We start from the raw sequence: 12,689 nt of genomic DNA, 5'->3' as shown, positions 1-12,689 counted from the left end.
CGACAGTGCTAACCACTCTCTCTGATATAATGCATCTGCTAAGAGGCAGAGAATATTGCTTAACAAAAATCGCTTATTGTACAAAAATGAACTAAAATACTGCATATTACTCAATAATATTCCTGAAATTATTGCAAAAACTGAATAAATATACATTTACACCCATTTACAGAAAGTAAATAATAGATTAAAGGTGTAGTATGTACGTTTGACACCCAGTGGTTGAACTAGGTATTGCACACCTGGTTCAAAACAAACACAGATTGCCAGATTGACAACACCAACAGTAGTGTGCCTGACGATCGATTGTCCTAACCAGCACCTGAAATGTTTATTTTAGAAACGTTAAAGTTTATTTATTATAGCTGAACAACAGAAAACTGACAATGATCACCTCAGATGCAGCTCATGTGCTTTATTCAGTGTTAAATGCTAACAATGTGAGTTTGACTGCCATTTTACATCACATTTATTTTGATACTACTAAAAAGACCAGCAGATAGTTCGCCTCAGATCTTGAAATTAAACTGTTTGAAATGGAAATTCAGTGCAAAGCAACACATCAGTGATTCAGCACGTACATTTAATAATGTTAAAGAGGTTTAATATGTATTAATTAGATTATAAACCTTTACCATTTCATTGGAGTGCAGTGAGTGCACTATTGTGTGCTTCTGAATGCCTGTATTTACATTTCTGTCATGTTTCTTTTTATGCAAACAGCCAAAATGCTTATCACTGCATTGCTATGTTTTGCACAAAGCCCACCCGGGGTGTTAAAATATAATTGGCTAAACTGGCATTGGGCAGGTTAAATTAACCATAACAAAGGCAGACGTTCTGGCATGTAACTCACATTTTCAAAGCAGAATATCTGATTTCAGCATTGTTTTTCAGATAAACAAGAATGTTCACTTAGCATGATTATTAAATATCTGCAAACATATGCTATTTTTATGCTTTAGAAAAATCAAAAACTTAAAGCACCTTTAAATGATGGACTTATAAAACTGCTGATATCTATAGGCACTACAATAAAAATATCTTTAAACCCAGTTAAAATAAAGTTGAATATCTTTAAGTCCCGTCACACATCCACATGTCAACAAGTCTATTATGTTTTTGTCGTCTTCAGTAGCTTGTTGTCGTTTCGTCTCCATTTCTTTTCAGACTGAAAAACAAAGGCTCAGTGTTGACCCCTTGTGGACAAGCTATAAAAGGGCAAAAACTATTTCAAATGTAATACTAAGGTTAATAAAGAGATTTGAGCATACAAAGGCTGTCAAATCAGGGAAAGAAATCTTTAATTCGATTTAATTAAAATTAAAATTCAATTTATTTCTTTTTTAAAGATAAAGATGGATGAGTTTGTACCAGCATGAAGGTGAGCATTTAACAAACAAAACATTCATTTATTCATTTTCTTTTCAGCCTAGTCAATTTATTAATCAGTGGTCGCCACAGCTGAATGAACCGCCAACTTATCCAGCATATGTTTTACGCAGCGGATGCCCTTCCAGCTGCAACCCAAAACTGGGAAACACACATACAAACTCTTTTACACACATGCACCTCAGCCAATTTAGCTCATTCAATTCACCTCTACCACATGTCTTTGGACTGTGGGGGAAACCAGAGCACCCGGAGGAAACCCACGCCAACACGGGGAGAACATGCAAATTCCACACAGAAATGCCAACAGGCCGAGACGGGACTCGAACTAGCAACATTCTTGCTATGAGGCGATCGTGCTACCCACTGCGCCACCGTGACGCCACTATAACAGAAACATTAACACATTACAGAAAAAACAGACAAAAACAATTAAATAATCTCAGGCACAAGTAATTCCAGCACTTTTATCTGGTTTATTTTGGTGAACTTCCTCTCTTCAGAGGGCATGGTCAACAAAAGCAGTTTACAGCTGCTCAAACAAGCATCCTACGACATTTCATTACAACTTAATTCACAATTAAGACAAAGTGCTTCTCTATATGCTGCTGTCAATTAGTTTGTGTGTGTTTTGCTTAAGAAGACACTTGATTTGTGTTTCGGTTGGTTGTACACTGCAGAAAAAGCTTTTCTTATTCAGTTTTTGTCTTGTTTCTAGCCCAGAAATGTAAAAACTCTTAAATCAAGAAGCATTTTCTAGACAACAGAACATATTGTCTTGTTTTAAGAAATAATATGCCAAGAATGAGTGAGTTTCTCCCTAAAACAAGCTAAATAATCAGCCAAAGGGGTAAGCGAAATAATCTCACGTCAAAAGGAAAATCAATATTATTTTACCTTAATTACAGAATATTTAGCTTGTTTGCAGAAAAAAATAACTCAATTTTGCCTTAATATTTCTAAAAACAGAACATTACGTTTTGCTTGTCTAGAAAATGCTTCTAGATTTAAGAATTTCTAGATATTTGGACTAGAAACAAGACAAAAAAATGTAAGGATAGCATTTCAGTGTATATATTTGAGTAATTAATAGAGGTCTCGCAGACTTCAGATGCAGTTGTGTGTGTGTGTGTGTGTGTGTGTGTGTGTGTGTGTGTGTGTGTGTGTGTGTGTGTGTGTGTGTGTGTTTGGGTGTGTGTGTGTGTATGCGTTACGAATGTTGCTCCAGGAAGGCTTTGCAGCATCTCGCACACTGTTCATACACCGTCTCAAAGTCTTTATCACTGCCCTGCAAGCAAAACAAACAGATACAATTAAAGAATGACCAAAAGCAAAGAGACATCATCAAAAACAGACAAAAAATACCATTTCAATTGAAAGACATGGAAATATCAGCTGAATATGATCAGAAAAGTGCATTTGGCTGCTGATTTGGACTAAATGTAAGTTCCAATGCAGCCTAGAGGCCGGTTTCCTATTCTTCAATGGCACAAAGAGCTGCCAGCCTCTACCAGCTGGTTGGAATAAAAAAGTACTGTAAAGGAAGCTCAACTTCACACCTTTCAGAAGGATTTATCTTCTATCAAGCTCATCCTGTCTGTGTCCCACATGTTCAGCCTGGTGAAATGTGTCTTCAATCAGCCCTTAATCGTATTCCAAAACCAAAAGCTGGTGGGATCGGGATGACCTGACGATGTTTGAAGGAGAAATGCAAGGGATCTCGGTTCGGTTGGCCCTTTTTCTGGTTCTTTCCCCGTTTCTATTTCACAACACCCTCCCCTATCATCTCTCATAATCCACACGGCTCCCTTTCCAAACCTCAGTTTTGCGGTTTTATCAGTTGGATAATCATCTTGTGTGTCATAACTGGGTTTTTGTGACAATAAACACTTCTGCTTGAAACACCAAATAAATGCTCTTACATTGGCTTGATATTACCAAACAGGCCTTGAACAACCTCAATGTGCACACAGATCCGCCTAAAGAGTCATGGATGATTCGTTTTCATCACTGCTGCCAGAGTTATTTGTGGAGTGGAGGAATAGAGAAGAGACAGATACACAACAGAGCCATTGGATTCGAGTTTATTTTGCTCCCTTTGGATTAAAAGCATCAGTGTTTTTCACAAATGCATGCTGTTATTCGCCATTACATGCAATATAATTAACATATATTCTTCATGGCTTTTAAACTCACAGCATAGTCAATTTTAGGCCCTGGTTATAAAGAACACATTTTTTTGTGCCTTAATAAAGTTGTTTTCAAATGGCAGGGGGCATTTTGCATGCTGTTTAGCTTTAAAAAGTCAAATAAAAAAATGTGAGATTATGTTTATTTCTACTGTCTAATCAAATAAATGAAGAAGCAAGCTTTTTGCAGTGGCACAGTATGTAATTTTCACCACTAGAGGAAGTATATTCAAAACAAACAAAGGTGTAGACCAGGGGTGATCAATCCTGTTCCTGGAGATCTACCTTCCTGCAGATTTCAGTTGCTACCCATATCAAACACACCTGCCTGTAATCATCAAGTGGTGTTCAGGTCCTAATTAATTGGTTAAGGTGTGTTTGATATGGGTAGCAACTGAAATCTGCAGGAAGGTAGATCTCCAGAAACAGGATTGAGCACCCCTGGTGTAGACTGACGACACTGTGACTGAGTGTGGAATCATGGGAGTTGTGGTCTTTATTAGATCCTACTAGACTCCTAAATTCATGATGATGGACGAGCTAATGTAAACCCGCAGTCCTAAAACACCCAACCTGCTCAGGGCTGGGATCGAACCTGTGACTTTCTGCATGGGAGTCAGCTGCTATAACATTGAGGCTAAAGAACATGGCCTCTAGCATGTCGCTAGAGCACATTTTCTAAGTCAGGGGTGAGGTTTACCTGCATAGCACTTCACTACCTGCCCTCCGTTACACTCACCCCCCTAAACTTCACTGCCATCCCGGACGAGCCCCCACATTTAACCCACCTGTTCTACTGCACCCAACCCGGTCTGAGCTGGGATTAAACTGGCGATTCTCTATATGGGAGTCATTTGCTCTAACAAGGAGGCTAAAGAACATGGCCTCTAGTGTCTGTCGCTAAAACACTTTTTCTTATGAGTCAGAGGAGTGAGGTTTACCTACATAGCACTTCACTAGCTGCCCTCCGTTACACTCACCCCCCTAAACTTCACTCCCATCCCGGACGAGCCCCCACGTGTAACCCACTTGTTCTACTGCACCCAACCCGGTCTGAGCTGGGATTAAACTGGCGATTCTCTATATGGGAGTCATTTGCTCTAACAAGGAGGCTAAAGAACATGGCCTCTATTGTCTGTCGCTAAAACACATTTTCTTATAAGTCAGAGGAGTGAGGTTTACCTACATAGCACTTCACTAGCTGCCCTCCGTTACACTCACCCCAGCCGGGGTCACGGCACCAATGTAACCCTGCCAGTTCTACACCACCCAACCGTCTCCGAGCTGGGATCGAACAGGCGACTCTCCACTTGGGAGTCAGTTGCTCTAACAATGAGGCTAAAGACCATGGCCTCTAGCATCTGTCGCAAGAGCACCTTTTTTTAGAGGTCAGAGGAGTGAGATTTACCTGCACAGAACTTTACTAGCTGGCCTCCTTTACACTAAAGTATTCAATACTTATTATCATAGCTGCATAAAGCAGGGTAAGGCTAAAAGATGGTGAAAGGAAACAAGCTTTGCTGATTAGAGATGTGGAGCAGAGCTTGTATTATGCTACAGTCCACGTCATCCAGTTCTTCTGCGCATGATTACATGGAGAAGCAGTGCTGTTTGATCAAAGTAAATACATCTTTTAAGCTCTGTTATAATGCTGTTCTGTGCAGTTGAATAACACACACAAGTGGGTTTCTCTGTTTACTGTAAAAGAAAACCAAAAATCGAGGGTGTGTGACGTCATTAGCATTCAGTTAAAATAGGCAATTTCCATTCCAATTAGCATTAGAAATATGTGCCCAGGACTATATTTTTGAGAACTGACAAATATGTACCCTAGACTATCTTTTCACCAATCCACTGGAGAGAACTGTGTACATGTTTGACAATCGCAAGTACGTTACTTGGGCACATTTTCTCTTAAATATACCAGAGGGCGCTGCACACATTTCTGCGCAAAATTAATGTCCTTCCCGTGCGCGTCTTTGAGAGAAGCCAGGAGGCTTGTCATACATGCTACATCTCATTGTATATCAGCTCATGCTGTTTTTTTAGGTTTTGTTTTTCCTGGTTTCTGGAACTATCCTTTGTTAGACTCATTACCCTTCTTCTTTGCTTTCCAAGTCTGTTGCTATTTTGTGGTTTGCTACTGAGCATCTAATTATGCCTGAAAATCTGTATATATTGAGGTAAGCAGTCATCCGTACAGCCCCATAGTGTTTGTTTTACACAAATGATGCAACCATATGTACCCACAAGCACATATTTCTCGGTTCTTAAAAATGTACACCAAGGCACATTTTCCCAATGAGCCTGTGTTGCTTATTTCTCTGGATTTCAGCATTCTTTGAAGAATTAGTGATAGTGCAAGTAAACAAGTTAGCAAAATAAAGCACAACTCTAGTGATTTTTGCATATTTTACTGAAGACAATTTGGTTAATTGTGCTTTTAAAGCTGCTCTAACAATATGATAATAAAACTAATAAAAATATAATGGACTATTTCTGTATTCCTTTCAATTTAATTTTAAGAAGCTAATTTCTAATATTCTAGAGTCATTACACTCAATGTGAAACATTTTAAATTGCTGCATTTTAATGGGAAGAGGTAGTTGCTGTTTTTCAGTACTACTAATGTTGTTTAATGTTTGCCTAAGCGTGTGGTATGATGTATGTGTAGGAAATCTAATATGCTGCAGAACAAATTGCCCCAAAAGGAAACAATAAAGTTTACAGTAACAGTAAGAGTTTTCGATGGAAATAATGGTTAGGATACTTAAGAAAAACAAATTAAAACTAGACAGTAAAGTTCGTCGAGACAAACTTTGAGGCTGGCTTGACAAAGCCTGTTGGTAATAGTTTATTTAGTTTAGAAACAGTTTGAAAAAGTGTAAGTAGCATGTTATAAGCATGATTCTAGCATGAATTAGCATGATTCTAGCATGGATTAGCATGTTATTAGCATGATTGTAGTATGAATTAGCATTGTTATTAGCATGATTCTCGTATGAATTAGCATGTTATTAGCATGATTCTAGTATGAATTAACATGTTATTAGTATGATTCTAGCATGAATTAGCATGTTACTAGCATGATTCTAGAATAAATTAGCATGTCACTAGCATAATTCTAGTATGAATTAGCATGCTACTAGCACGATTCTAGTATGAATTAGCATGCTACTAGCATGATTCTAGCATGAATTAGCATGTTACTGGTATGATTCTAGCATGCATTAGCATGTTACTAGCATGATTCTTGTATGAATTAGCATGTTACTAGCATGATTCTAGCATGCATTAGCATGTTACTAGCATGATTCTTGTATGAATTAGCATGTTACTAGCATGATTCTAGCATGCATTAGCATGTTACTAGCATGATTCTCATATGAATTAGCCTGTTACTAGCATGATTCGAGTATGAATTAGCATGTTATTAGCATAATTCTAGCATGAATTAGCATGTTATTAGCATGATTGTAGTATGAATTAGCATGTTATTAGCATGATTCTAGTATGAATTAACATGTTATTAGTATGATTCTAGCATGAATTAGCATGTTACTAGCATGATTCTAGAATAAATTAGCATGTCACTAGCATAATTCTAGTATGAATTAGCATGCTACTAGCATGATTCTAGTATGAATTAGCATGCTACTAGCATGATTCTAGCATGAATTAGCATGTTACTGGTATGATTCTAGCATGAATTAGCATGTTACTAGCATGATTCTAGCATGCATTAGCATGTTTCTAGCATGATTCTCGTATAAATTAGCATGTTACTAGCATGATTCTAGCATGCATTAGCATGTTACTAGCATGATTCTTGTATGAATTAGCATGTTACTAGCATGATTCTAGCATGCATTAGCATGTTACTAGCATGATTCTCGTATGAATTAGCATGTTACTAGCATGATTCTAGCATGCATTAGCATGTTACTAGCATGATTCCCGTATGAATTAGCCTGTTACTAGCATGATTCGAGTATGAATTAGCATGTTATTAGCATGATTCTAGCATGAATTAGCATGTTATTAGCATGATTGTAGTATGAATTAGCATGTTATTAGTATGATTCTAGTATGAATTAACATGTTATTAGTATGATTCTAGCATGAATTAGCATGTTACTAGCATGATTCTAGAATAAATTAGCATGTCACTAGCATAATTCTAGTATGAATTAGCATGCTACTAGCATGATTCGAGTATGAACTAGCATGCTACTAGCATGATTCTAGCATGAATTAGCATGTTACTGGTATGATTCTAGCATGAATTAGCATGTTACTAGCATGATTCTAGCATGCATTAGCATGTTACTAGCATGATTCTCGTATGAATTAGCATGTTACTAGCATGATTCTAGCATGCATTAGCATGTTACTAGCATGATTCTCGTATGAATTAGCCTGTTACTAGCATGATTCGAGTATGAACTAGCATGTTATTAGCATGATTCTAGCATGAATTAGCATGTTACTAGCATGATTCTAGCATGAATTAGCATGTTATTAGCCTGATTATAGTATGATATAATATCTTCAACATCTCCAAATATTTTTCAATTATCAGCGAGTAGTACAGACTTAAATTTCCAACGGTTACTCAAACATTTATTTAGACATCAGGATAATAATAATATTACAATTAAATCAATCAAACAATGCTTTTAAGATATTCTGGGTTTGAAAACCACAGCTCAATAGAAACTAACACTGTACAGACAAGAACAACTTGTTCTTCTTTATGATCCAAAAAAAAAAAAAAAGACACAGGCTTCGATTAACATGAGAATAGATTTTTCACATTTGAAAACACTCGAACTTGCTCTAACCCACAAGATGTTGGACATGCAGAATGTGTTGACAAAAGGAAAATCTGTAAATGAAGTACGCCTTAAACACACACGAAAACATTAGCTGAAGAATCCTCAATCTCAAACATCAAGCCAGGACCACACAATGCATCGAATTCTTATTTTTTCTGTATAGGAAGCCTAGACAGAGGACATGATTTATTGGTTCCTTCATTGGCTAAGTACATGATTAAGTATGTCTGAGTAAACCACAACCGAATAAGCAGCTTGCAACATTCCCAGAAAGTTTTCTGTACGCAATCAACAACAAGCACAAATAAACACCCCTCATGTAATCTTATAGAAGTGAAATAAATGTGCATTATTTCAGGCTTACTAGATTAGAAAAATAAACACATACAAATACAGTGTCTTGCCAAGAAACAAACTCAGCTGGGACAGAAGTGTTGATGAAGAGACACTTTTGTAAAAACCATGTAAAGGAAATACAATGAAGGGATCTTTACATGTAAACTTATAAAAAGCAGACAAAAAGTACTAGCTATCTATGAGATTTATACAATTAATTATACAAATATGGATATTTATCCATTGAACTTTAAAATGACCAAACATGAAAGATTGCTGTTAATTTTATGTTTTCTGAAAGCTAAATATGTAATTGCGTGTTCTTGTAGGGCTGCACTGATAATCAAAATAAGATCATGATCTCGATTCGACCCCCACACGATCTTAATCCAGCATCTCTAGGTTTCAGCCAAGTATATTTTCAAGTTCAGGAGAATCTTAACCTTCTATGGCCTGAGTGTCCACATATGTGGACCACATTTTAGCTCTTTAGTGGCTATTTAAAATACTTTGAATGTTTTATATGTTGTTACAGACATACAGTGTCTGCCTGCAACAGTTTTGCTGCATATGAAATATCCCAAACCCTATTTCTAACTGTTCAAAATGGGATTTTTTTTTTGTTGTTTTTACTATTTGATAGTTAAAGAAATTCCATGTTAAATATGCACAAAAAATTTGAAAAAAGAGTTTTATGCAAATTCTGACCATGAGTCCACATATTTGGACATAATTTTTCTCTAAAAGTACATCATATTAAAAGATGATCCTTAGATTTTTATTCTAACGAGGTTCCAACAAGTCCTAATAGCAAAGAGAAATAAAAAATGCACATACAAATACAGTGTCTTGCCAAGAAACAAAGTCAGCTGGGACAGAAGGGTTGATTAAGAGACACTTTAAAAAAAAAAACATGTAAAGGAAATGCAATAAGGGGACTTTACATGTAAACTTATAAAAAGCAAACAAAAGTACTAGCTATCTGTATGATTTTTATAATTAGTTATACAAATAACTGCACATTTGTCCATTGAACTTTAAAATGACCAAACATGAAATACTGCTGTTAATTGTATGTTTTCTGAAAGCTAAAAATGTAATTGCGTGTCGTAGGAATGCACAATTAATCGAAAAAATAAAATAAGATCATATTCTCGATTCGACCCTACACACAATCTTATTCAGCATCTCTACGATTGAGCCGGTTATATTTTCAAGTTTAGGAGAAGCTTAAAGGGTCGTGCAAGTTTTCACATTGTTTTACATATGCTGTTCAGCAATATGAACCAAAGGATTTTGAAAGAGTCACATACTGTATTTATAAGGTATAGTTTACCTAAAATGTAACTTCTGTAAGGACGTATTTGTGGCTGCAAAATGACTTTAGTGAACAGAACCTGCATAGGCTGTAAATAACAGGCAATAAAGTTGTAAATAACGATCAGATTTTTGCACAGAATGGTCGTTTGGGAGCCATGCGGGAAGTATGGTTTGCATGGATGTTGTTGTTTTTCTCAAAGTGACGAATTCTCAATTTTACAGTTATAGTTACGACAAGCATTTGATGTTTTTACTTTCATAGCGAACACAAAGTGTTGTGACTACAGATAAATGTTTAACAGTGTCAGTATAACTACTCTAGCCTATATAATGTTGAATATAATGCAAGAGGAAATCTGGTAATGACAGACGTCTCATTTTACCAGTGAAAATACATCTAATAATGTTGTCAAAGACAGATTGCAAGCATTTCTTGAACACAATAATTCAACTTCAGTTTTTTTTTTTTTACTTTTTATTATGAATAGCTGTATTCTGACGTCGTCACTTTACTGTGATTTAACAAACAGGACAAATTTAAAGTCTGTGCAAGTCCTCCATTCAAAGTCTCTACAAATTTAGCATTTTAACCAACAGTAGATCTACACATAGGCATAATATTATTGTTGTTTTACCAAATGTTTTAGAATTAACAATAATATTGGGCTACTCATATTAACTTTTAGTTTACATCTATACAAAATCGTGAAAAAATTGTGATCTTGATTTCAATTAGAAAAATTGTGATTCTCATTTTTGCCAGAATCATGCAGCCCTTAATAGTCCTAGTGTGTGTCTCAGTAGATAAAGAGGATGACCTCCTGTCTTGCCTATTTTTTGAAAAATAACTTCATATATTTTGGTCTATTTGGAAAGTATTCTGTGACTTTTCTCATGACAATTTCGTTAAATCGATGGACATTGAAAGTATATAGATTAGACAAATATCTTATTGCATATATCATATTTTATTATTTATTTATTTATCTTTCAAATGTATCAAGTTATTTTGAGTTTATATATTATTATTTTTGTATTTTTTCCTAAACTGAAGATTTAAACCTGACAATTTGACAATGTTTAAAATAAAAATTGTTCTCAAAAAAATTATATGAATAATTAGCTACAAAAATCTGCGTACAAACCCACTCAGGAACTATTTATTATCCACTAACATTTTATTATAACTCTTTTGTTTTCAAGTGCAAACGTCTAAAGATTTTTCAATCAAGGTACATTTACTTGCAAGCAAAATGAAACGAGATGAGAACGTTTCATAGTTTTATTTGTAAAAATGTGAAAACAACATTGACCAATGGCCTCAGAATAACAAATGTTTTTCATTTTCCAAAGACTGCTTTTTTTTATTTTCTGAAGTTGTCTAAACTGAATATAATATGCATGTTTGTGTATTTTATGCCAGAGATGCTTTAAACAACACCATGATTCCAGAATCAGCAACTTCAGATTCACATGGACTTAAAGGTCCAATCCCAATTCTTCCCCTTAGCCCTTCCCTTTACCCCCACCCCTTGTTTTGCACATTCATGTGAAGGGGTACAGCAGGGTTCTTGCTCCATTTTAAAAGTAAAATTTAATGCTTTTTAAGACCTTTTTAACACCTCAACAAATATAATTTAAGACCCAAAAATGTTATAATTTCTTTGGAATAGGCTACTCATTTTAATGTTCTCGTTAGATTTAAATAAATTGTGCCTCGTCACAGTATGGATAACCCACACTACTTGCCTTTTGGGTGTCTGGTGGTGAAATGAAACTGTTATAACTGACTGTGAGGGGGCATCTAAACTAGAGCTGTAATCAGGATATAAAAGTTAGGCCCGATAGAGCCCGAACCCGACAAGTACATTTTGATTGACAGCTTTTTAAAAGCCCGACATTATCCAAATGTGCACAGGCACACAGCTCTTTTGTCTTTTTTCATGAATGAGTTGTTTATAAGGGTTAACATTACTTATTCATAACAGGCTATAGGCCTAAAATTAGTAACTAGTAACATTGTTAGGTCGAGCTGCAAACAATACAGGGATTGACCTGGACCTGCTATGACAAGCTGCTGCAACGTCCCGCTGCTGCTTTCCACCTTTCATGTGCGACTTGACGACTTTGAGCCCCATGGTCCCTAACGAAAAGGTCTTTTTGCTGAATTTACACATTGCCTCTTTGCCACGTCATTAAATGTACAATTTCCCATCTTTGCATTTTGACACATCAACAACCGCATAATAACAGCACGCAGGTGCAGACCGACGTAAGCATCTGTACTCTGTAGCTCACCTACCATAATAAGCTAAAAATTCACGAAGACTGTCATTTCTCTCCTGTTTTACAAGTGCTAAATTAATCAACTATTAGATGTTTTACGGTGGACCACTGTGCTTCACTATAATCATTAAGCACACCGGCTGAAAATTTAATACCTACAGCCACTTTACGGTAAAATTTAAGACAATTTAAGACCTTAATTTCCCGGATTTTAATTTAAGACATTAAGACTTTTTAAGGACCCGCGGGAACCCTGTACAGGCGTTGCAATTCTCTTCATATTGAAGGCGTAGGGCTAAGGGTAAGATAGCCCTTGAAACTGATATTT

The 12,689-nt window shown here is 36.0% G+C and overlaps 1 protein-coding gene and 1 long non-coding RNA gene across 11 annotated transcripts in view; one reads left to right on the top strand and one right to left on the bottom strand.

Moving 5' to 3' along the window:
* Positions 1 to 1,832: 1,832 nt before the first annotated feature.
* The window catches only part of acp1 (acid phosphatase 1), a 47,610-nt gene continuing 36,753 nt past the window's right edge, over positions 1,833 to 12,689 (bottom strand). For 5 of the 10 annotated variants that reach the window (XR_015522811.1, XM_087305654.1, XM_087305653.1 and 2 more), the window contains exons 6-7: positions 2,600 to 2,680; positions 1,849 to 2,541 (exon numbers count right to left, since the gene is read on the bottom strand). Coding sequence is in view for 8 of the 10 variants with exons in the window: in XM_087305654.1 (XP_087161780.1) it covers positions 2,603 to 2,680 (78 nt within the window). In the remaining 2 variants the exon portion in view is untranslated. 10 annotated transcript variants of the gene reach the window in all.
* Positions 5,881 to 9,294, top strand: LOC147838258 (uncharacterized). Its single transcript, XR_015523844.1, has 3 exons — positions 5,881 to 6,547; positions 7,062 to 7,572; positions 8,054 to 9,294. It is a non-coding gene; the product is annotated as an uncharacterized LOC147838258 (long non-coding RNA).

This window comes from Danio rerio, chromosome 23, assembly GCF_052040795.2.
Source record: "Danio rerio strain M-AB ecotype USA chromosome 23, GRCz13ab, whole genome shotgun sequence".
In the NCBI taxonomy this organism is placed as follows: domain Eukaryota; kingdom Metazoa; phylum Chordata; class Actinopteri; order Cypriniformes; family Danionidae; genus Danio; species Danio rerio.
The sequence above is the reverse complement of the archived record's forward strand: the minus strand, read 5'-3'. Positions and strand labels throughout refer to the sequence as shown.